This window comes from Erinaceus europaeus, chromosome 12, assembly GCF_950295315.1.
Source record: "Erinaceus europaeus chromosome 12, mEriEur2.1, whole genome shotgun sequence".
Classification (NCBI taxonomy): Eukaryota; Metazoa; Chordata; class Mammalia; order Eulipotyphla; family Erinaceidae; genus Erinaceus; species Erinaceus europaeus.
The window spans coordinates 97,659,654-97,685,608 of record NC_080173.1 but is presented as its reverse complement, the minus strand read 5'-3'; the positions used below and the strand labels follow the sequence as shown (position 1 = coordinate 97,685,608).

General features: G+C 47.4%; 1 protein-coding gene across 10 annotated transcripts in view; it reads right to left on the bottom strand.

The window, feature by feature from the left end:
* USP4 (ubiquitin specific peptidase 4) overlaps window positions 1-25,955 on the bottom strand; it is a 57,866-nt gene that overhangs the window by 14,762 nt on the left and 17,149 nt on the right. The window contains exons 7-13 of one of the 10 annotated variants that reach the window (XM_016192729.2): window positions 17,777-17,917; window positions 16,891-17,002; window positions 9,701-9,874; window positions 6,549-6,707; window positions 4,701-4,925; window positions 3,466-3,549; window positions 2,528-2,622 (exon numbers count right to left, since the gene is read on the bottom strand). In XM_016192729.2, the coding sequence (XP_016048215.1) occupies window positions 2,528-2,622; window positions 3,466-3,549; window positions 4,701-4,925; window positions 6,549-6,707; window positions 9,701-9,874; window positions 16,891-17,002; window positions 17,777-17,917 (990 nt within the window). Of the gene's footprint in view, window positions 1-2,527; window positions 2,623-3,465; window positions 3,550-4,700; window positions 4,926-6,548; window positions 6,708-7,602; window positions 7,717-8,587; window positions 8,722-9,700; window positions 9,875-10,693; window positions 10,797-16,890; window positions 17,003-17,776; window positions 17,918-23,127; window positions 23,279-23,535; window positions 23,711-25,955 lie in introns of those variants that run through there. The other 9 variants (XM_060204720.1, XM_016192730.2, XR_009553249.1 and 6 more) reach the window with 9 other exon arrangements.

Here is a 25,955-nt window from a genome sequence, read left to right as displayed (position 1 = left end):
TTTCTCTCCCCAAAGAGTGAGGCAAACTTACTGATGCAACTTTTGAAAAGTACAAATCTCACAAACATACACATCGTATACCTCCCCAGATGCCTGGCAAGTGGTCCGGACTTTCAACTATGCAGGAAGAGTTCCAAGGAAAACACACATATGCCCAAAGCATGCTCAAGCCTAAGAACCTTGTGGTCTAACATAAAGGCTGGGTAAGGCTAATTCCGTTTCCAACTTCTTCAGTCCTACTTCCTGGGTGTGGTGACTGTACCAAGCACCCTAGCTTCAGAGCCTGTTCACTCTGTGACGACAGGAATACCTTACAGTGTACTGATGTGCATCAAAGAACTTAGTACGTGCTCCAAAAGGATCACGTTAGTACTGTTTTCAAAGGCAATTATCACGTCACCTTTAAAAACCATTTATTTTCCTGTTGGTTGGCCCTCAAGCCCTCTGAAAATACCTTCACTGGTGTCAAGCTACGCACAGGGCAATAGCCCAGCTTAGGTGCTTGCAAACACTAGTCCCCAATTTGGGAGAGACCAACTAAGACACTGGGGTAAGAAATACATGTGAAAGCTGACTTTTCCAAGCTAGACCTAAACTCCAGTACGACCCCTGGCAGCCTCCATCTGTTAAGTGTGGACAGAACTCAATACTTGGGGATAGTTTAGAACTATCATTTTAGACTTAGTTACCTTAAAGTTAGAGGCCCAAAATGGAAATGAAAAATCTACGATGCACCTTGTGAGAAACAAACCAAAACAGAATTCTAAAAACCGTTTTCAGCAAACATGTTTCTAGGTCAGAGAGAGGCAGCCTGACCTTGGCCCACATTCCAGCTCCCTAATGAAGTGACTGTCTGGGTGTACAGGCCCGCTCACATCCAGCCCAATCCATCTGGAAGAGGACACGATTATACACAGCAACCTGGAAACCAGGATACTTGGGGAGCTGACCCTAGTCACAGTGAGACTGTACTGTTCCCACAGGAGCAAACAGTGCCTGCCTGATTTAGGAGCTGAAAAGGCCGAGTCAACAGTCCTGTCGTTTCTTGAGCAGCTACTGCCTGTGGCCAAGAAAGAGCCAGAGGCCCGGGGCAACACACCTTATCCTGTCATGCCACGGCCTCTCACAGTCAGAGCACCCATAGGGCGACTGAACAGGCCAAAGACCGGGCCTATCCTGAGGACACTACCTCCAACAGCCAGTGATTTTTGTTTTGTTTTTATTGCCACCTGGGCTACTGCTGGGACTCAAGTGTCTGCACTATGAATCTACCACTCCTCAAGGAGATTTTCTTTATTCCTTCCTTCCTTTTTCTATTTCATTTGATAGGGCACAGAGAAATTGAGAAGGGAGAGGAAGACAGAGAGCGAAAGGAAAAGACACGTGTAGACCAGCTTCACCACTTAACAAGTGTCCTCCCTGCAGGTAGGAATCCTGGGCTTAAAGCCAGGACCTTGGGCATGGTAACGTGCCCCAAAGTGGCTCGCTCTAAAGTGCCATCTGGTTCTGATGACTGTCAGCATTTCCTGAACGCCCATAACTTGTAGCCAAGAGTCAGAAGAGATCTGCATGAATGACCACCACCAGAAATTCTGATTTGGAGTAAATAAAGCTTTTAGGATGCATATATATATATATGTGTGTGTGTGTGCATATATATATATATATGTGTATACACACACACACACACACACACACACACACATATACACATATATATAATACATATTTACTATTGGAGAGAGACAGAGAAATTGAGAGAGGAGGGGGAGATAGAGAGGGAGAGAAACAGACACCTGCTGTCCTGCTTCACCACTCATGAAGCTTTACCCCTTCAGGTGGGGACCAGAGGCTTGAAGCCCAGGGCCTTGTACACTGTGATGTGAGCACTTAGCCAGGTGCGCCACCACCTGGCCCCTTAGAATGCTTTCTTTGATGCTGCAGCATCACTGATTTTTTTTTTTGCCTCCAGGGTGATCGCTGGGTTTGGTGCCTGCACTATGAATCCACTGCTCCTGGAGGCCATTTTTCCATTTTGTTGCCCTTGTTGTAGTCATTATTGTTATAGCTGTTGTTGTTGGACAGGACAGAGAAATGGAGAGAGATGGGGAGGACAGAGAGGGGGAGAGAAAGACAGACACCTGCAGACCTGCTTCACCACCTGTGAAGCGACTCCCCTGCAGGTGGGGAACTGGAGGCTCGAACCGGGATCCTTATGCCAGCTCTTGCGCTTTGTGCCATGTGCGCTTTACCTGCGGCGCTACCACCCGTCCCAGCATCACTGGTAAGTGCTGCAGCTGGCTAAGCGCTCACATTACAGTGCACAAGGACCTGGGTTTGAGTCCCTGGTTTCCACCTGCAAGGGGAAAATTCATGAGTGGTGAAGCAGGGCTGCAGGTGTCTCTCTGCCTCTTTCTCTAACTCCCCCTCGCCTCTCAATTTCTCTGTCTCTATCTGATAATAAATAAATAAGCAAAAATATATCTGGAAGAAAGGAAATGTTAAGAAAAAACTGCTAAGTACTCACACAAAGATGTCATCTCGAGGCATGATGTGGTTTAAACCTTCATCCATCTGGAAAATTTTGTGGAACCGATGATTGTAGACATCTGTGACCACCATCTAAACAGCGGCAAGAACAGGTTACTGGGTGGCTCAGTGTACACCAGTTACAGGGCCCAGGAACATGCTGCCTTCATAGCAGACCAAGCAACCGGCCCCAGAGCCCAGAAGCCATGGCCCAGAGGGGAGTAAGTAGCATGGCTTCCACCAGCAGCAAGCAAGCTGATACCTGTCCTGTCCAAGGTTTAAGTGGGATCTGCTCTGGAGTGACAAGAAGGGCTGGACATCAGTGCTGACCAAAGACCAGCAGCTATGCAGAGCCTGGCCATCTTCAGCAGAGCTGAGCAGACCGAATGCCAACCACCAAAATGGCCTAGAACTAGCAGGGCTCAGTGGTAGTAGGAGCACCAGGGACACTGACCAGGCTGGACAGGAAAAGGCTGGGAGCACCCCGGAGTGTGAGCTCCAGCAGAAAGGGAGGTCTCTACTTGCTCTACCTCCACACAGGGCCAGGAGCCACAGAAAGCCCGATGTGGACAGCTGGTTTTGAATAAAGATTTCCATCGAGACCATCATAATGCCACTCCACAGACTGCTGCAGTTTAGAGGAGAAAAGTTCCAACGCCTGACACTACATCAGGTTTGGTGTATGGAAGACAAAGCTGAGAGCAGGGGCCTACTCCTGGCCCTCTGGCCATGGCTAGCGTAGCACTGGTGGAGGGAGGACTGCTGCCCTGGGCTAAGAGGCTACCACAACAGGCACAGTATGGGCCAAGAGGCCTGAGGCTGGTAAGGAAAATCTGGATCACTTATAAAATGAAGTTCTACTCCCCAAAGTGGTCACCAAGTTGAGAATAGAACCCAAAGGACTATCAGCTGTCCCCATCAGGCTGAGTGCCTTACATTTTCCACAGCAACGCCGGACAGCTTGGAGAGCGCCTCACACAGGTCAGACACAGCACCCATCAGCGGCACCACCACACGGTACTGCGAGGGAGAGATGAGCAGGTGACACAGTGCTACAAGTGGCAGGCGCGGAGCCTGGAGGAGGAGGAGTCCTGATAGGCCAAGCTGGCCTTCCCATAGTATACCGGCATCACTACACGCTGGACCAGGTCTCTCCGTCCCTACTAAACGACGCTTTACTTCATGTTTGCGTTTCTTCCATTATATAGCACTAGAAAGCGAGCACGATCTCACACATTCAACATCCATTTTCTTCATTTCTCTGTTTTCTTTTTTGTTTGCCTCCAGGGTGATAACCGGGGCTCAGTGCCTGTACTAAGAATACACTACTGGAGGCCATTTTTTCCATGTTGTTGTTATTACTGTTGTTGGATAGGACAGAGAGAAATGAAGAGAGGAGGGGAAGACAGAGGGGGAGAGAAAGAGAGACACCTGCAGACCTGCTTCACCGCCTGTGAAGCGACTCCCCTGCAGGCGGGGAGCCGGGGGCTCGAACCAAGATCCTTATGCCGGTCCCTGCGCTTTGCGCCACCTGCACATAACCCGCTGCGCTACCGCCCAGCCCCCCATTTTCTTCATTCTTTTTTGCTTAGCAGAGAGCAGATACACCTCAGCCTCACTTCAGCATTCATGGTGTGCCCAGAGATGCCAGGACGTGCGGACTCTGTGCAAGATAAGTGTGCCTCTCCTGAGCGAGCTGTGTCCTGACCTCTCTGCTTACATTCTGCGCTACTGGTATTAAACAACTGTTCGCGAGTTCACGTCTTCCTTTAGAAAGAAAGGCACTAAAGCGAAAAGGTAAGCAGTGTGGTCATCCGGTGAGCTATCGACAGGCCCAGGCACTTGGTAACAACTCTCCAACATTTTGCTCTAGACAGCTTCTTAGCAGGAGACTGGCAAAGAAAGTGCCCACATCTGGTTTTCAACACTCAAGGTTCACGGGCCACTCGGCAAATCGGGCACATGACTAAGTCACAGGAGTGGCACATAACGCAATAGGAACAGAGCCCCTCTCATGATGTGGGACTGCACAGAGAGCTGGGGACGGGCAAGGTGCAAACTGAGGCCATCACTGGGGCTTCAGAGGCCGCTGGTTCGGCCCATGCAGCAGACAGATGCAGCCACACCCGGGGTCCAGAGAGCACTCACAGCCAGGGTGCCAATTCTCTTACCTGAGTAGGTCTGCATCGCGGATCAGCAGGCACCAGGAAGACCTCCATCATTCGATCTTTCTTCAGGGGCAGTGGGAGAGTTAGGTAGCAAAATGGGTCAAAGGTCACAGAAACCTTAGCACATTCTGGGCAAACCAGCGTGGACTTGAAGAGGCCGTGGAACGTGTCAACGATGACAGAGTCATTCCTCAGTCTGTGATTCTCCCAGGCTTCCTTTGCCACCACCTGGAGGAAAAGAGACGGGAGTGTAAGGCATCCTCAACTCCCCTCAGTGCTTTCACCCCACCTTCACTCAGTGAAAACTGAGATCAGTCGTGAGAAAGTCCGTCTGTCTGGCCAAAATCCCGGCCCAGGCTCAGCAGGGGTAGGAACACTCTTCGCACACTGTCCAGCTGACCATACTAGCCTTCCATGCCCAGTCCTATACTAACTCTGCTCACAAAGGCTCCACACCAAGGAAAGTGTCTGGGTCCCCTTTAGTGACAGACGGATGACTTGAGAGCAACATACACAGACCTGACCAGGACAGGGACAGCCCTGCTATGCAGCTTCCAGTGATCCAAAATTCTTTCAAATGAGGGTCCCCACACACACGCCCTTCCCCCCTTTTAATTTTGGCGGATGGAGACAGAAGGGGAGAAGAGAAGAGGGAGGGGTTAAAGAGATCTAGTGGTCCGGGAGGTGGCACAGTGGATAAAGCGTTAGACTCTCCAGCATGAGGTCCTGAGTTCGATCCCCAGAAGCACATGTACCAGAGCGATGTCTGGTTCTCTCTCTCCTCCTGCCTTTCTAATAAATAAGCTAGAGAGAGAGCGGCCTGCAGTGCGCATGCTACATCCCCCACCACAAGCAATTCGTCACGGGGTCACGTGGAGCAGTGCTGCAGGAAGCTCTCTACCCACCTGCCTACCCCACCCATTTGTCTCCAGAAGGAAAAAAGCGCCACTGGGAGCAATGGAATCTGTGTGCAGACACTGGGCCCTGGCTAGAACCTTGGTGAGGCAAACCATCGCCATTGCCATCGCCACTTAAAGAGAGCAGTAATATCCACGGCTCACATCCCAGTTTTCGGGATGTCCTATTCTCTCACTTACCAACAAATTACACTGAATTTGACTAACTTGAAGACAACAAAGATCAAGCTCTAGGAGTAACTAGAGCTGGCTCCTTTTTAATCTGGAATGCACTGCTCTGCCAGAGGCCATTTCTAAACGACCAGGAACAGTGAAAGACAACCAGCGTTTTGGTGTGATGCACCAAAGTCAAAGGCTGGGGGGGGGGGGGGGGGTTTAAGGTCCTGGAACATGATGGCAGAGGACCTAGTGGAAAACTGGTAAATGTTACGCATGTACAAACTATTGTATTTACTGTCGACTGTAAACCATTAATCCCCCAATAAAGGAAAAAAAAAAAAAACCAGTGTGCTGGCACCAACACTCCAAAAGGCCAGAAGAAAAAAAAATATCTCTGCAATTCTCATTAGGAGGCAGTTTCTTTGTTAATATATATATATATATATATATATATATATATATATATATATATTTTTTTTTTTTGCCTCCAGGTTCATCACTGGGGCTCAGTGCCTACACTACAAATCCACTGCTCCTGGAGGCTATTTTTTCCATTTTATTGGACAGGAGACAGAATTTGAGAGCGAAGAGGAAGCTAGATAGACACCTGCAGACCTGCTTTACTGCTTATTAAGCAGCCCCCCTCCCCCTGCAGGTGGGGAGCTAGGGGCTCGAACCCGGGTCCTTGCGTGGGTTCTTGTACTCAGTACTATGCGCTTAACCGGGTGTGCCACCGCCCAGCCCCTGGAACACTGCTGTTCACAAGCCAGCATACTGCGTCTGGTCTCCCGTCGGCGTCCTTCAGCTCCAGGTAAGGTTTCTTCTTCACCCTGTTGAGGTCTTCGTGTAAGCCGTCCAGGAGAAAGGCCAACAGCTCCTGAGAGTCTTGCTGCTGGTAGCCAGAAAACTGAGGGGCGAAACGTCCCACTTGGGTCTACAACAGAAGCAGTACCGTAAGCTATAAAAAGCCAGTGCTGGGGAAATAGACCAACAGCATTTCCACATTTGGGGTTGGGGTTGGGGGGACAGCAGGATGGTTATGCAAAAGACTTGTATGCCTGAGGGTCTAAGGTTCCAGGTTCAAACCCCAGCAGCACCATCAGCCAGCGCTCATCTCGGTCTCCCTGTATCTCTTCCGCATTAGAATTTCCATACTAAAGCCCTCGCTGTTAATTCTACCACATTTGCCGGAGCAGTGCTCTGGCCTCTCAGTCTATCTCTCATGAGAAAAACAGCTTAAAGCAAAGCGGAGCTATACGGAACTCTGAAAGGGGAGTTGGCTCAGACTGTTAAAAAGTCCTGGGTTCGATCCCAGCACCACCTTGTTCCACAGCTGACCAGTGCTCTGCTGCCCCCCCCAGCCCCCCCCTCTAGCTCTAATACATATTTTTTAATAAGAGAGACAGAGGTAGAGAGAGTGAAAGAGACCAAGGCACCAAAGCTTCCTTCAATGCAGTAGGGGCTGGGCTCACACCTGGGTCACGCACATGGCAGGGCGGCACACTATCCGAGTGAGTTATTTTACCAGCCCTAAGACATTAAGAGAAAACAGACCAAGTGAGGTGCAGAATTGTCCTCGAATAAATGCTGCTTTGCAAAGTCAACTGGGAGAGTGAATCATTACTTGTCAAGCAGCACAATGAACTCCAGAGTCTAAAGGCTAGTAGTTCTCGCCAGAGAGGGCTCACATGGATGTCAGAAACGACAGGCTGAAACCTTGGACCACTATGCTTGGGGTGAAGGGTGGGCCCTGACATCAGTCTCCTCGACTTGCTTGTGTACCTCCATAACAACTGAACAAACAATACCTGAGTGACAAGAGAACTCACTTGGACAGTGCACTTGCTTGGTCCTGGCCCCCATCTCATGAAGTAAGTTCCAGTACTGTAGTCTTTCTATCCCTGTCTCTATTATGAAAAAAGTCAGCCTCGAGTGGTGAAATCCTAGTAACAACCAAAAGAGAGAGAGAAAAGGGGAAGGGGAAGTGGGGGAGGGGGGAGGGGGAAGAAAAGGAGAAGATGGAGGAGGGGAAGGGCAGGGGGAGGAGGGTCAACCTATGTCAGCCAGGGGAAAGCTTCACAAGCAGTGAAACAGTGTTGCAGGTGTCTATCTCCCCCTTCCCTCTCAATTTCTGTCTGTCAAAAGTGAATAAATAATTATATTAATAAAAAATCTTACATTGTCAGCAACCTGGGAGGTGGAACAGTAGATAAAGTATTGAACACTCAAGCATAACCGTCTAAGTCTGATGCCCAGTATCGAGTGTGCCAACGTGATGGTCTGGTATACACTCTCCCTCTCTCACTGATAAAGATAAATCTTTAAAAAAATAAAACATTGGGGGGGAGGGGCTGAGAATGCAGCATAATGATTATGCAAAAAAGACTTTCATGCCTGAGTCTCCAAGGTCCCAGCACCACCATAAACCAGAGCTGAGCAGTGCTCTGGCCTTTTTGTATATCTAACTAGAGATTTAAAAATAATAAAAACGAAGCCTTTTTTAAACAAGTGTTCAGGCCTGAGAGAGAGCAGCAGAGCAAAGAACTTGCATCAGATACACCAGGTCTGCTTCCTCAGCACTGTACGTACCAGAGTTGAAAAGACAGTGCTCTGGTCTCTTTTTCTCATTAAAATGTATTTTTAAATGTTTTGGGATTTTTTTGCAGTCTAGGAAGTGGCTTAGTGGATAAGACATTGGACCCTCAAGCATGAGTTCCCGAGTTCAGTCCCCAGCACTGTATGTGCCAGAGTGATGCTTCGGCTCTCTCAAAAACTGTCAATAAATAAGTACTATTTTGTGCCTCAGAGACGCACAGCGGTAGATACCAGACTTTCTTTCATGTCTGATGCCAGTAGTCTGAGTTTCAACCGCCAGTTCCACTGTGTGTCAGAGCTGAGCAGTGCTCTAACATTTCTTTCCTGTATCTCTTTCATGAAAGCAGATAAATCTGGAAAAAAAAAAAAAAAAAAAAAAAACTTTCTTTTCAATTTCAATAAACCATCTAAGATTTCAATTTTCAATTTCCTCACCAAACTAAGGTGCTATTATTTTCCCTCTTTGGATCAGAAATGTGCACATCTTAGTCGGGCTCAATCCTAGGGACAGACACCATAAATCTGAGCTGAGATGCACGCGCTTCATCAAAGCTCCTTGAACCACAATGGTGCAGGCTAAATAGGATTTCTCAAGATCTCAACACACAGAGGCAAGGTGTTTTCCCCTCACAAGAAGAAAAATCTGGGGCAATGGAACGATGAGTTGTTCTAAGGATACGTTTCAGTTGGCCCACTCCTCCCGTCGTCCTGAATGAGATCCCAAAGTGAGAAGAGGACCTCACAGGGGCCGGGTGGTGGCGCACCTGGTTGGGCACACAAGCTACAACACACAAGGACCTGGGTTCAAGCCCTAGGTCCCCGCCTACAGAGGGAAAGCTTTGAGAGTGGAAAAGCAGTGTTGCAGGTGTCTCTGTCTCTCTATCTCCCCCTTCCCTCTTGATTTCTGGCTGTATCCAATAAAAAAAGATAATTTTCAAAAAGAGAGAGAGAGAAGTGCACCTCACACCATTTTCCAAGATGTGAACCCAGTGTCAGTCTGGGGCAGCGGGAGAGACAGTAAGTCAGACCTAGTAGGATATGAACTCCAGGATCACAGAATTCTTGAGTGGACATTAAGCTGACTTTATCGGCCAGCTTAGGGTGGCAACCATTTAACAGACTGCCACCTCGGAGAGCAGCGATCTGAGCAGTCAATTTACAGATGGCCGCGAAGAGACAGGAACTGAGGACAGAAGATGGAGGGGTGCCCAACGACCAACAAACAAGATCTGATTGTATGGATTTTCCATTTCAATCCCAAAATGCCACTGGAGAACGTTCATCACAACATTCAACTTTTCCGAATCAGAAGATGCGTGTGCCTTGACCTACTTTGAACATTCGAGGCGCTACGTGAGTGTCCCTTCCGGACCACATCTGCTTCACGAGCTCCGCATAGGCCTCGGCGATTTCCCCTTTCATTCCCAGCGGGTTGTCTCTGTTGATTTCAGCCTCGTACTCATCTCTGAGGAAGTAGTCGGTCAGGGGTGCGGTGTTACTCAAGCACTGAAATGAAACATGTGCAGCGGTCACAACCGTTCCGGAGAGCGGACAGATACAGTCTAAGCTGAGCTCTACAGGGGCACACTCAACAAATCACTCAGAAGGTCACTGAAAGGCTCCTAACCGGAAGAGTCGGCCCTTAACAAGCCTATAAGATGGACCTGCTGGTGGCAAAGCCTTGCAAGGAGTTCACACTCATTCACTTCAGAGAGAAAAAGAGAAGTTGGCCTGTAAGCAGTGGAACTGAGTCCATGCAAGGTCCCAATGCTACAAAAAAAAAAAAAAAAAAAATGCCAGCGGCTTAGTCGATAGTCCACGTGTTGAGCGGAGCACGGCCTGTGGCACTGGGGCGTATTCAATCCCCTGCACCACATGAGCCAGAACAGAACTCTGGCTTGGTTCTCCCTCCCCTGTGAACAAAAGAATCTTTTTTTAATTCCTTGGCAGCCCCAGAGGTGGCACAGTGGATCCAAGCTGGACGCTCGAACATCAGGTTAGATCCTTAGACACATGTAACAAATGTTTTCTCCTCACCAATTACAAATGAATCTTTGAAACACAAACTTTTCTTTCTTTTTTTTTTTTAACCAAAGCTTTGCTCAGTTCTGGTTTATGGTGGTGCTGGGGACTGAATATACACATAACATATATTTTAATTCCTTATCAAACTTTATTCCCTAGAAGAGTTAGTATAATTTGCCTTATTTATTGCTTAATCTTTTCTACATTAACGAATAAAGTAAAACAAAAACTTACTTTGCTGGAAGGCCTATTACCCTATGACTTTAACAGCAGAATTACCGGGCCAGTAAAATAACTCACATGAATAGTGTGACGCTTTGCCATGTGCGCAGCCCAGGCTTGAGCCCAGGACCCACTACACTGAAGAAAGCTTCAGAGCTATGGTCTCTTTCACTCTCTGTCACTAAGAAAAAAAAAGAAAAAAAAGGATGGGCAGTGGTGTACCAGGCTGAGCGCACGTGACAGTGCACAAAGACAGGTCACGCCCCCAGTCTCACACACTCGGAGAAAAGCTTCACAAGCAGGGCTGCAGGTATTGCTCTCCTGCTCCACCGGGGATCCCCCTTCCCTCTGGATTCTTCTGTCTCTACCAATAGAACAACAACAACAACAACAAAGTTCTATTTCTGCATAAGTGTGATAAGATCTCCAGTTCAGATAAACTGTCTAACTTACTGACAAATTTGTTTTATTTTACAATGCTATTCCTTTATAATTATCACCTTTATTAATTTGATAGAGACAGCCAGATACTGAGAAGGCAGAGAGACACCTGCAGACCTACTTCACTATTTGCAAAGCTTTCCCTCTGTGGCTGGGGACTGGGGGCTTGAACACAGATCCTTGTGCCCTGTAACGTGTGCTCCACAGATGCACCACCACTTGGCCCCATGCTGTTCCTTTTTCATGTCTGGCATTAATAATCTTTTAAACATGTGATTTATTGGAAATAAAGAGAAATAGGGAGAAAGACACCTGCAGCACTGTTCCGCTGTTCATAAAGCTTCCCTCCCTGTAGGTGGGGCAGGGGGTTTGAACCGCCATTCTCGGGCATCGTAAAGTGGGCTTTACTGGGCGCACTGCTGCGAAGACCTCCTGGCGTCAACCATTTGTGTTTCTCCTTGCTGCTTCCTGATCAATATCCTAAGAATTTATCGATTTTATACACTTCCTCAAAGAGCCCAACTTGACTGTTCTGCCAACCTGCTCTGTGTATCACTAATCCTGTACTTGCCTCAGGCTCTACTTGCTTTGTACATTGGCACAGATCTCGCTGCCTGAACGACAAGCCCACTGCTCCCCGGTGGCCTTTGATTTATTATTAGCATTATGGGGGGGAATTCAGAGGGAAAAGCAGGGAGGAGACAGCTGAAGTACTACTCCGCTACTCATGAAGCTCCCCTGCAGGTGGGGACCAGGAGCCTGAGCCCAGGCCTTGCAGATGGTGGTATCTATTTGTTTTTTTACCAGAGCACTGCTCAGCTCTGGCTTATGGTGGTACAGGGGACTGAACCTGGGACTTTGGAGCCTCAGGCATGAGAGTCTCTTTGCATAACCATTATGCTATCTGCCCCTGCCCTGGTGCTATTTCTACCTGGCTCCTCTATTTCCCCCTCCTTTCTTTATCAGACACACACCTGCAACACTGCCCCACGCTGCACGCAGTCCCCTCCCTGTAGATGCAGACCCAGGGCTTTGAAGCTGGGTCCTTGTGCACAGAACCGAGTGTGCTGTGCCAGGTATGCCAAAGTCCAACCCACTGTGCTTTTCTTTTTTCTGTTTTTAACTGGATAGAGACAGTGAAATTGAGAGGGGAGGGGGAGCTAGAGAGGGAAAGGGACAGAGACATCTGCAGCCCTGCTTCGTCACTTGTGAAACTTCTTCCCTTGCAGGTGGGAACCAGGGGCTTGAACCCTTAACCAGCCGCAACATAGTCTGCAGCCCCCCCCCCCCACTTTTTTTTGAAGATCTGCATTTACTGATGAAAGGAAGCGAGAACCAGAGCACTGCTCTTCTACATGCAAGGCTGACACGGGGCTGGAGGTCCACGGCCTTGGCCACTGTGCCAACCCCAGGCAGTACGTTCTTTTCCGAGAATGACGCAGAACAGATCGCAAGCTTAATCTTGTTCCTCACCTTTACAGTTACCAACTGGCCTCATATTCAATAGTTGAGGAAAACTGAGGATACTACGAGTTAAGAAAACATTCTCAAAAAAAAAAAAAGAAAACATTCTCATGAGAAATGCAATCTTGAGTGTTGGGCAGTGGTGCGTCAGGTTAAGCGCACACCTTACTATGTACAAGGACCTGGGTTCGAGCCCCTGATCTCTACCTGCTGGGGAGAAGCTTCAGGAGTTATGATGCTAGGCCACAGGCGTGTGTGTGTGTGTGTGTGTGTGTGTGTGTGTGTGTGTGTGTGTGTGTCCCCGTCCCTATCTCCTCCTCCCCTCTCAATTTCTCTGTCCTATCAAATAGAGAAAAAATAAAAATGTGGTGGTCACACACCTGGATGTTTGAGCACCCAGGTTACCGTGTGCAAAGACCAGAATTCAAGTCCCTGCTCTCCACCTGCAGAAGGAAGCTTCTTGAGTGGTGAAGCAAGGACTGCAGGTGTCTCTTCCTCTCTATCTGTCCCTCTCCTCTCAAATCCTCTGTCCTATAAAATCAAGGGGGAAACATGATTTAAAAGAAGGGGGGGGAGTGGGAGTCGGGCGGTAGGGCAGCGGGTTAACCGCACATGGCACAAGCGCAAGGACCCGCGTAAGGATCCCGGTTCGAGCCCCAGGCTCCCCACCTGCAGAGGAGTCGCTTCACAAGCGGTGAAGCAGGTCTGCGGGTGTCTATCTTTCTCTCCCCATCTTCACCTCCCCGCTCCATTTCTCTCTGTCCTATCCAACAACGACATCAATAATAATAATAACTACCACAATAAAACAAGGGCAACAAAAAACAGGAATAAATAAATATTTTTTTTTTAAAAACTGTCTCTTTCCCTCTCTATCACCCCCTTCCCTTTCAATTTCTGGCTGTTTCTACCCAATAAATAAATAAAGATAATTAAAAAAAATTAAAATTGGGCCAGGTGGTGGCGCACCTGGTTGAGCGTATATTAGTTACAGTGAGTAAGGACCCAGGTTCGAGCCCCAGGTCCCCACCTGCAGGGGAAAGCTTCACAAGTGGTGAGGCAGGGCTGCAAGTGTCTCTCTCTCTTTCCCTCTCTATCACCCCCTTCCCTCTCAATTTCTGACTGTTTTTATCCAATAAATAAATAAAGATAATAAATTTTTTTTAAAAAAAAAGACTACTGGGGCCAGGTGGTGGCACACCTGGTTGAGAGCACATGTTACAGTGCACAAGGACCGGGGTTTGAGCTCCGGGTCCCCATCTGCAGAGAGAAAGCTTTGCGAGTGGTGAAGCAGGGCTACGGGTGTAGCACAGCGGGTTAAGTGCAGGTGGCGCAAAGCACAAGGACCAGCATAAGGATCCCAGTTCGAACTCCGGCTCCCCACCTGCAGGGGGAGTCGCTTCACAGGCGGTGAAGTAGGTCTGCAGGTGTCTATCTTTCTCTCCTCCTCTCTGTCTTCCCCTCCTCTCTCCATTTCTCTCTGTCCTATCCAACAACAAAAACAGTAACTACAACAATAAAACAACAAGGGCAACAAAAGGGAATAAATAAAATAATATTTTTTAAATAAATATTAAAAAAAAAAAAGAAAAGGTCTCTTCACAGTTTTGGGAGACATGAACTTGTACCTGAAATAACTATAGACCTAATATAACACTCAAAAAACACCCAACAAACAAGGCCCATAGAAAGATCTGGCTTTCACTCAGGTCTCTGGGATTTATTTATCCATGTTATCTCCGGCAGGAGCACCTTTACTTCTACTGGACATTCTACCATACAATTTAGGATGAAGACTGGTCATCCAGAAAGACTAACAGTGAAAGAATTCTGTAAATTAACATTTCCTCAATAATATGACATTCAAGTTGGGAAAAACAGTCTACCTGGAGACGGGGTTTAACCAAAAGGGCATCAATCCCGCACAAATACTCAAACATCACTAAAAATCCAGGGCGACAGAAGCTCCAGAGGCAGCACTCCGTGTGCCTACTGACAATGCCAGAGTAGCGCATCCTGACTCCGGAGGAAAGGACCAACAGAAATCTACATAGTTGTGCAAAGACTTTCATGCCCATGGTAGCAAAAATCCCAGGTTCAATCCCCAGCACCCCAGCTAAGCAGTCAGGGGGGGGGAGGGAGGGGGGAGAGAAAGAGGAAAGAAAAAAAAAAAAGAAAGAAATGAAACCTGCATCTGGGACCCTCACACACTCTGCACTGTCTGCACCTTCATTAATGTTTCCACACAGTTGTTTCTTTACTTGGCTAACTTGAATATGTATCCTCTCCTCATAATAAATCGTGACCAGGAGGTAGCATGCCCAGTTGATCGCAGATGTTACAATGCACAAGGACTGAGGTTCATGCCTACTTATAGGGGAAAGCTTCACAAGCTGTTCACACACAAGTGCTAGAGGTGTGTCTGTCTCTCTCCCTTTCTAGTTCCCCTTCCCCTCTCAATTTCTGTCTCTATCCGGTAAGTGAAAATTAAATAAATCATATCACACATAAAAATCTGAGCATTTTCTGGGGGCCTGTAGCACAGTGGGTTAAGTACACGTGGCGCAAAGCGCAAGGACTGGCACAAGAATTCCGGTTCGAGCCCCCGGCTCCCCACCTGCAGGGGAGTCGCTTCACAAGCGGTAAAGCAGGTCTGCAGGTGTCTGTCTCTCTCCCTCCCTCTCTGACTTCCCCTCCTTTGTCTGTCCTATCCAACAACGACAGCAATAACAACAATAACAACAACAGTGTTAAACAAGGGCAACAAAAAGGGAAAAAACAGCCTCCAGGAGCAGTGGATTCACAGTGCAGGCACCGAGCCCAATATATCTATTAGCCTTGAATCCTTAAAAAAAAAAAAAAAAAACTGAGCACTTGTAGAAATTTGATGAAACAAGTATATTTTGGGGACACTCCATATTTCTAGTTGTTGTCAACGGCAAAAGGTGGCCTAGGAAATATGGCCTAGCTTTGTCACTGGGCCCTGACTCTAGTCCATGTCTGTAACAGTCCTATCAGACAGGAGAAGGCCAGCAACTATCTGATGAATAATGAATAATGAATGATGAATAATGAATGATGAATGATGAATAATGAATAATGAATGATGAATAATGAATGAGACTGGAGAAGGTCCAACAAGGGGTGTGAGGTGCCAGTAGTGAAAAGATGGTCAACCTTAAGACAAGGCTTTATTTATTTATTTACTTACTTACTTATTTATTAAATATTTATTTCCTTTTGTTACCCTTGTTGTTATTAGTTGATGTCGACTCCCAGGCCATGCATAATTTATTTTAGCACAAACGGCTATGTGTTCTCAACCCAGAGAACAATCAAGAAAGTCCTCTAATATTTTCTGGGGAGCTCATTCCCTAATGATTTTCAATTTTTTTATTAGTGATTTACAAAATTATGAGATAACTAATTAATTCCATATCTTTCCCACCACCAGAGTTCTGTGTACCCATTACCTCTCAGGGAAACTGCGTGAGTTCTCCCAAGGTCACAGATACGGGTTGACTATTATTTCTTTTTTCTTTTTTTTTTTTTTGCCTCCAGGTTATTGCTGGGCTCAGTGCCTGCACCATGAACCCACTGCTCCTGGAGGCATTTTCCCCCCTTTTGTTGCCCTTGTTGTTGTAGCCTTGTTGTGGTTATTGTTGTTGTTGATGCTGTTTGTTGTTGGATAGGACAGAGAGAAATGGAGAGAAGAGGAGAAGACAGGGGGAGAGAAAGACATCTGTGGATGCAAAGCAGGTCCACAGGTGTCTGTCTTTCTCTCCCCGTCTTCCCTTCCTCTCTCCATTTCTCCGTTCTATCCAACTACAATGACATCAATGACAAGAATAATAATAACCACAGCAACGATAAAAAAAACAAGGGGATATGTTGTATTGTTATATGGAAAACTGGGAAATGTTATGCATGTACAAACTATTGTATTTACTATTAAATGCAAAACATTAATTCCCTAATAAAGAAATTTTTAAAAAGCAAGGGGATATAAATTAAAAAAAAAATTTTTTAATGTAAGATTTAAAAAGAAAGGGGGGAGAAAAAAGGCCTCCAGGAGCAGTGGATTCGTAGTGCAGGCAGCATGCCCCAGCAATAACCTTGGAGGCAAAAAAAAGGAAGAAAGAATTAAGCAAAACAAGCCTAGCACTGGTAAAGAAAGCACTTGCTGGTAACAACTGGGAAATCCTTCTAGACTCGTCAGTGGGAGGGAGGTGCCCTGGCAGGAATCCCTCAAGTGCTAACCATGGGCAGCTAGGGACAACAGGAAGAGGAATCCCAGCAGCTTAGCAGGTCACACCTGCACAAGCCCCAACTACCCCGGGAGATCTGGTATTAGGTGGAACTTCTTCTACCTGCAAAGCAGAGTTCATGAAGCAGGTGTTCCCCAGGTTTCCAAGTCCGCAGAGCCCAGGATGTACGTTAGACGGTGAAGACTCTTGACAATGATACGAAAAGCCAGATCCACTGGAAAAAGACAAACCACGTGAGCAATAAACACGGGTGCTGCATATATGCCCCAGGACACACTGCGGGCTGCTCCAGGGCCTCGAGGGGGCTGGCCTGGTCAAACAGCCACATAGCAATTCTCTCTCCTCTCTGCCCCAGGGCCCCAGCAGCCATACACATCCCTTCCTTGACTTGACAGTAGATGATAAGTTTATTTTTATCTTTAAGGGGGAGGAAAATGCTGTTTGAATTCTTCAGTCTCAGAATTTAGGAAACAGTAATTCTGTATCCCTTCAGAAAGTTAACTTGCCAAATGACATCTGGGAAGAACACCGTGGTTACCAAAATCAGGAGCTTGCGCCTGTCGCCACCCTCCAGGCCACACTCAGTTCTGACCATGCCCGAGTGTTCCTGCACACCCTCTCGGACCCTATGCACATGCTGTGGTAGGTGTCCCTGAAACTCCTCAACAATCATTCATCCAGAGGAGGAGACAGGACTCTTCCCGCAGCTAGAACCAAACCCCCAAAATGATTCTACCATATACTTAGAGCAGTGATCCCCTCTGATGACCACTGACTTAGTGCTGAGGAAAGCGCCTGCTCTCGGAGGTAAGTGATGTCACAAGTAAGAACTGCACTTCCCTGCGGGAATGAAATGAGAGACCCCGAGCAGCATGCTCCCGAGGACTAACCGGCACATGCTGTCCGGCGTGTGGCGGCAGAGCACTCTAGTGCAGCCTGAGAGAAGACTCAGAGGAAAAGGAGGCAAAGTGAAAGGACCTGCTCTTACCCCCGGCTGACACCGGAACTGTGCATGCCACAAGTGTTAGTGCTACCAGCATTTGCAGTGGGAGAGGCGGACACTGAGGAATAGGGGCTTGCTGAGGAGTTTGGAGAAGTAATGAAATTTCTGCTAGGTGCGGTGCCTGATCTGAGAGAGACAGAAAGAAACAGAAACAAAGCTACTTTTTTTTTTTTTTTTTTTTTTTTTTGCCAAGAGCAAGTCTGATTTAATGCCTTAGGTCTCTTCTCAATAAAATATTCCCAGGAGTCGGGCGGTAGCGCAGCAGGTTAAGCGCATGTGGCGCAAAGCGCAAGAACCGGTGTTAAGGATCCCGGTTCAAGCCCCCGGCTCCCCACCTGCAAGGGGAGTCGCTTCACAGGCGGTGAAGCAGGTCTGCAGGTGTCTGTCTTTCTCTTCCCCTCTGTCTTCCCCTCCTCTCTCCATTTCTCTCTGTCCTATCCAACAACGACGACATCATCAACAACAATAATAACTATAACAATAAAACAAGGGCAACAAAAGGGAATAAAAATAAATTTTAAAAAAATTCCCGTATCAGTTATTTAAAAAGCAAAAAGCCTACTTTCATGTTACTTAAAGATAAATTCTACTTAAGAGCCAAGAAACTTATTGCTTTCCCTATCTCATCAGTCCACACAGTCATGCACTGAAACTTGGGGTAAGAAGTGGCCTGACCGCCAGGAACAGTGGACTTGTAGGGCCAGCATCGGGAGCCTGTGATAACCCTGGAGGCGCAAAAAACAAAACAAAACAAAAAAACCAAGGGGTGCTGGAGAGATAGCACAATGGATATGCAAAGGTCTCAGGTTCAATCCAGCACAATCATCAGCCAGAACTGAGCAGCGCTAATGACTGACGATGACGATGACGATGACGATGATGAAGAAAAAACAAGGGTTAGGGAGACAGCATAACAGTTATGCTCAAAACTTTCAATCCTTAAGCTCTAAGGCCTCAGAGTCAATCACTAGCACCAACAGAAGGTGGAGTTGAGCAGTGTTCAGGCTGTGTGTTCTCTTTCTCATTAAAATATTTTTAATAGGGGCCGGTTGGTGGTGCATCTAATTGAGCGGACATGTTACAATGCACATGGACCCAGATTCAAGCCTCTAGTCCCCACCTGCAGGGGGAGAGCTTTGTGAGTGGAGAACCAGGGCTGCAGGTGTCTCTCTGTCTCTTCCTCTCTATCTCCCCCCTTCTCTCCTGATTTCTGTCCCTATCCAATAAAGACAATAACAAAAAATAAAATCAAGGGGACCAGGCAGGGGTGCACTTGGTTAAGTGCCCACACTACAAAGTGCAAAGAGCCGGGTTTCAAGCCCCCGGTCCCCATCTGTAGGGGGAAAGCTTCACCAGTGGGGAAGCAGGGCTGAAGGTGTGTCTCTGTCTGTACCCCTCACTATCCCCTCCCCTCTCAAATTCTGTTTCTACCCAATAATAAAAATAAATTTTAAAAATAAACATTTAACATATATATATTAAAAAACAAAATAAAGGGAGTCGGGCTGTAGCGCAGCAGGTTAAGCGCAGGTGGAGCAAAGCGCAAGGACCGGCATAAGAATCCCGGTTTGAACCCCGGCTCCCCACCTGCAGGGGAGTCGCTTCACAGGCGGTGAAGCAGGTCTGCAGGTGTCTATCTTTCTCTCCCCCTCTGTCTCCCCCTCCTCTCTCCGTTTCTCTCTGTCCTATCCAACAACGACGATAACAATAATAATAACTACAACAATAAAACAACAAGGGCAACAAAAGGGAATAAATAAATAAAATAAAATATTTTTTAAAAAATTTAAAAAAATAAAAATAAAAAATAGAGACAGAATGAATTTTATTTGACATTTGTTTAAAATATTCTAGAAAAGGCAACAAGGGCAACAAAGGAGAATAAATTTTTTTTTTAATTCTAGAAAAGAGGCTAGGTGGTGGTGTAACTGATTGAGTACACATATTACAATATGCAAGGACCCAGGTTCAAGCCCCTGGTCCTATCTGCAGAGGGAAAGCTTCACAACTGATGAAGCCAGACTGCAGGACCTCTATCTCCCAATTTTTCTCCTTTCCCTCTCAATTTCTCTAGAGAGAAATGGAGAGAGGAGGGGAAGACAGAGAGGGAGAGAGAAAGATAAGACACTTGGAGACCTGCTTCACCACTTGTGAAGCGACTCCCCTGCAGGTGGGAATTTATTTCTTTTTTTTTACATATATTTATTTTCCCTTTTGTTGCCCTTGTTTTTATTGTTATAGTTATTATTGTTGTTACTGTCATCGTCGTTGTTGGATAGGACAGAGAGAAATGGAGAGAGGAAGGGAGACAGAAGGGGAGACTCCCCTGCAGGTGGGGAAGTGGGGGAGCTTCAAACCGGGATCCTTACGCCGGTCCTTGTGCTTCGCACCACATGCGCTTAACCAGCTGCGCTACCGCCTGACTCCCAATTTCCCTATGTCTATCCAGTGATTTAAAAGAAAAAAGGATCGGGGGTCGGGCGGTGGCACAGCGGGTTAAGCGCATGTGGCGCAAAGCGCAAGGATCCCGGTTCGAGCCCCCAGCTCCCCACCTGCAGGGGAGTCACTTCACAGGCGGTGAAGCAGGTCTGCAGGTGTCTGTCTTTCTCTCCTCCTCTGTCTTCCCCTCCTCTCTCCATTTCTCTGTCCTAACCAACAAACAACATCAACAATGGCAATAATAATAACCACAATGACGCTACAAAAACAAGGGCAACGAAAAGGGGGGAAAAATGGCCTCCAGAAGTGGTGGATTCATGGTGCAGGCACCGAGCCCAGCAATAACCCTGGAGGAGAAAAAAATAATAATAATAAAAAAAAAGAAAAAAGGATCATACGTAAAGAAATAAATAATAAAAGGCATGGAAACAACAGAACGGTTTTACCAAGAGACTTTCGTGTCTGGGGCCGCCGGGTTGCAGGGGCAATCCCCAGCAGCAGCATAGGCCACGGCAGAGCAGCGCTCTTGGCTTCTGTATCTTTCCGGGGGGAGGGGGCGGGGGGACACAGAGATGGGTTTGAACCCGGGCCCTTAGGCTCTACTCAATGTTACCACCACCTGGCCAAATGTGTCATGTCACCACTTAACCCCCAATTAAATATTTTCTAAATCCAGACAGTAATGCATTGCACGAAAGAAATGAAGTTACAAAAACAAGACATGCCGGGAGTCGGGCGGTAGCGCAGCGGGTTAAGCGCAGGTGGCCCTAAGCACAGGTGGCGCTAAGCACAAGGACCCGCATAAGGATCCTGGTTCAAGCCCCGGCTCCCCACCTGCAGGGGTCCTTCACAGGCGGTGAAGCAAGTCTGCAAGTATCTATCTTTCTGTCCCGTCTTCCCCTTCTCTTTCCATTTCTCTCTGTCCTACTGAACAATGACATTACTAACAACAATAACTACAACAATAAAAAACAACAAGGGCAATAAAAAGGGAAATCAATCAATAAATAAATTTTTAAGAGTTCTTAGGAAACGCTCCTACTTAGCCCGAGCATGGGCTTCATATTTCAGTGACTTACACCGTCTACCTCGTGCACACCCCTGGCCACCTGAGAAATTTTTGGTTGTTTCTTGCTTTTTTTTTTCTTCTAACATTTTATTTCCATTATCCTAGTTATCTCCAGTTACATGGATATTAAGATTTTTTTACTTTTGGGGCCAGGTGATGGCACACCTAGTTAAGTGCTCACATTACAATGCGCAAGGACCCGGGTTCAAGCCCCTGCTTCCCACCTGCAGCGGAGAGCTGAGGAGTGGAGAAGAATGGCTGCAGGTGTGTGCCTCCTCCCTCTCGACTTCGGTAAATGTTTTTACTTTCATTCTCCAATGTATTTTTATTTTAGTATTTTCTACTAATTAATTTACCCCATTCATACTGTCTTATAGCATTCTTCAGACCTTCAAATTGTTTTTTTTATATTTATTTACTTATTTCCCCTTTTGTTGTCCTTGTTTTTCATTGTTGTAGTCATTGTTGTTGTTGTTATTGATGTTGTTGTTGGGTAGGACAAAAAAAATGGAGAGGAGGGGAAGACAGAGAGGGGGAGAGAAAGTAAAACACCTGCAGACCTGCTTCACCACCTGTGAAGCAACTCCCCTGCAGGTGGGGAACCGGGATCTTTACCGCTGATCCTTGAGCTTTGCGCTTAACCCGCTGCACTAGCACCCGACTCCCCAAACTGATTTTTTTTTTTATTACCACCTACCTGGGTTATCACTGGGGCTTGGTGCCCACCGGCACTGCAAATCCACTGCTCTCAGGGGCCTCTTTCCCCTCCCCCTTTGTATTATTAGACGAGAGAGAAACTGAGAGCGGAGTGGAAGACAGACAAGAATAACAATAATAACTACGACAACAATAAAAAACAACAAGGGCGGGGCCAGGCAGTGGTGCACCTGGTTAAGTGCGCATACTACAGTGCGCAAGGACCTGTCTGTGTTCAAGCCCCTAGTCCCCACCTGCAGGGAGAAAGCTTCACAAGTGGTGGGCAGGGTTGCAGGTGTCTCTCTCTCTCCATCTCTACCTCCCCTCCCCCTCAATTTCTGTCTCTACCCAATAATAAATAAAGTTTAAAAAAAAAACAAGGGCAACAAAAGGGAAAGTAAATATAAAAAAATAAATCCTTAAAAAAAAAAAAAAGAGGGAGTGAGGTAGTAGAACAGATTAAGCACATGTGGTGCAAAGCGTGAGGACCGGTGTAAGGATCCTGGTTCAAGTCCCCGGCTCCCCACCTGCAGGGGCATCGCTTCACAGGTGGTGAAGCAGGTCTGCAGGTGTCTGTCTTTCTCTCCCCCACTGTCTTCCCCTCCTCTCTCCATTTCTCTCTGTCCTATCCAACAACATCAACAATAACTACAACAACAATCAAAAACAAGGGCAACAAAAAGGGAAAAATAAATATAAAAAAAGGAAGAAAGGGAAGGAAGGAAGGAAGGAAGGAAGGAAGGAAGGAAGGAAGGAAGGAAGGAAGGAAGGAAGGAAGGGACGGACCAGAGTATCACTCACTCTAGCATATGTGGTGTCAGGACTCACACTCCAGACCTCATACAAGCCAGCCCAATGCTTAACCCTGCACCACCTGGGTCATACCAGATAAGATCCTATTACTCGGGCTGAGGAGACAGCATACTGGTTATGCAAAAAGGATGTTCATACCTGAAGTCCCAGGTTCAATGCCCGGCACCACTATAAGCCAGAGCTGAGCCAAATTACTCCTCTATCACAGCATTCCAACAACTTCCCACCTGCCCTAAAGACAAGGTTAGAATCTAGAGACTCACTGAGATGAGAGGGCATACCACCTGATCATCTGGGGCCTCAGCCTTTCTCATCTTACCTTTGTTTAGTCACAACTCCTCCTGGTCTGGAACCAAGCCTAGTTTACTTCGGAGCTTCGGCACTGGGGCCAGGCAGTGGCGTGGCGTGCACGGTAGAGCACACACATTACCTACCATGGACCAGGATTGGGGTTCACCCCTAGTCCCCACCTGAAGGGGGAAGATGACACTCTACTGGACCAGTGCTGGAGGAGCGCCCCCCCTCTCTCTACTTCTATCAAAAAAGAAAAAAGGAAAACAACAGGGTTCTGGGAATGGTACAGTTGTCATGCAGGCACTAAGCTCCAGTGGTGATTAAAAAGAGAGAGAGAGAGAGAGAGAGAACGAAAGAAAGGAAAAAGAAAGAAAGACTTGTCCAGCTCCCTGTCTTACAAAAGTTCTCCTCCCTCATTCAGTTTCGAACTTACTGCTGATGTCCTCATCTCTGTCAGAACTGTTCAAAAGACTCCTCAGTAGGGGCTCCCCATCATCCTGCTGAAATATGTCCTTTTGTAGTCCAGGAGGTGGCACAGAGGGCAGAGTTTACAGGCATGAGGTCCTCAGTCTGATGCCAGAGGGATGTTCTGGTTCCTCTCTCCCTTTCTTGTTAATCAGAAAACAACAACAACAACAAAAGCTTTCAAAAGCCTCGCACTGACTGACTGGCTTCTCTGGTTCCCCCGCACTGACTGACTGGCTTCTCTGGTCCCCCCGCACTGACTGACTGGCTTCTCTGGTTCCCCCCGCACTGACTGACTGGCTTCTCTGGTCCCCCCGCACTGACTGACTGACTTCTCTGCCCCCCTCGCACTGACTGACTGGCTTCTCTGGTTCCCCCTCGCACTGACTGACTGGCTTCTCTGCCCCCCCTCGCACTGACTGACTGACTTCTCTGCCCCCCCCAGTACTTAGCAGCCGCCAGAGCTGTGTTTCTCATACTTACTTTCTGCTCAATAAACAGAGAAACTGTCTTTTGTGTATTGCTATATTCTCAGCATCTATAGAAGAAGCTGAAGGGTGAGGTGGGGAAAATGCCACAAGGCTTTCCAGAAAGAGCTCACTCATCATTCTACCAAGAGATTCCAACCTCCACCAAATCTCATTGAGCGTCTTTTCTGTTGGCGTTGCCTCCAGGGTTATCACTGGGGCTTGGTGCCAGCACTATATACTCACTACTCCTGGAAGCGATTTTTCTTTTCTTCTTTCTTTTTTTCTTTTTTAATGGATATGACAGAGAAATTGAAAGGGGAGGGGGGAGATACAGGGGAAGAGAGACACTTGCAGACCTGCTTCACCGCTTGTGAAGCGACCCCTCTGCAGGTGGAGAGCCGGGGGCTCAAACTGGGATCCTTGCGCACAGTACTGTGCTGCCTAACCCAGTGTGCCACCGTCCGGGCCCCTGGTCTTTTCTAAAAAGTTGTGTTCTGTCACGGGAATCTTGGGCCTTACGGAATGAAAAGAAGCAACACTGGGAAGAGGACCAGGATACTTCCTGGACCAGTACACAATCCCCTTTAGTCCAGAGCTGACAACCACACCTTGCAAGCTGAAGTCCAACCACATTTGCTACAAGGGGTCCTCAGGTTTTATGCTATTCTCACTCGCTCTGAAGGCATTTGCTATTCCTTGAAGGTGTTTTTACTTTGGGCCACTGGACTGGACTGAGCAGCTATAGCTCCAGTGACAAATTAGCACAAAAACGGCTTTATTTTTTTATTTTCTTACCAGAGCACTTACAACTCTGACTTACGGTGGTGCAGGGATTGAAGCTGGGACTTTGGCGCCTCACATGAGAGTCTGTGCATAACCATCATGCTGTCCACCCCCCGTCCACAAAGCTGGAGAGCTACTCTAACGGCTCTGCAAAAAGATTTTCATGCAGGAAGTACCAAAGTTCTAGGTCCAATCCCCAGGACCACCGTAACCAGAGCTGTGTTCTGGGAGAGAAAACACACTCTCTCTCTCTCTCTCTCTCAATGCAAGGCCAAGGCGAGTTTGCAGAAGTAGCACACCTGATCTACATAACTGAGGTCTCAGAAACTCCAGCACCAGGAGTCGGGCGGTAGCACAGAGGGTTAAGCGCAGGTGGCGCAAAGTGCAAGGACCAGCATAAGGATCCCGGTTCAAACCCCCAGCTCCCCACCTGCAGGGGCGTTGCTTCACAGACTGTGAGGCAGGTCTGCAAGTGTCTCGTGTCTATCTTCTCTCCCCCTCTGTCTTCCCCTCCTCTCTCCATTTCTCTCTGTCCTAACCAACAACAACGACATCAATAATAACTACAACAATAAAAAAAAGGGGGCAACAAAAGGGAAATATTTAAAAAATATTTTTTTTAAAAAATCCCCAGAAAAGGGGGGTCGAGCAGTGGCGCAGTGGGTTAAGCGCACGTGGCACAAAGCGCAGGGACCGGCGTAAGGATCCTGGTTCGAGCCCCCGGCTCCCCACCTGCAGGGGAGTCGCTTCACAGGCGGTGAAGCAGGTCTGCAGGTGTCTATCTTTCTCTCCCCCTCTCTGTCTTCCCCTCCTCTCTCCATTTCTCTCTGTCCTATCCAACAACAAAGCAATGTCAACAATGGCAATAATAACCACAACGAGGCTGCAACAACTAGGGCAACAAAAAAGGGGTGAAAATGGCCTCCAGGAGCGGGGGATTCATGGTGCAGGCACCGAGCCCAGAACACTAAGCAGAGCTCTGGTTTCTCTCACTCTTTCAAGATTTTAATTAGAAAGATAGGAGAGAGACAAAGAACCAGATATCACTCTGGTACATGTGCTGCCAGGGAGTGAACTCAGGACCTTATGCTTGAGAGTGTAATGCTTTATCCACTGTGCCATCTCCTAGACCACA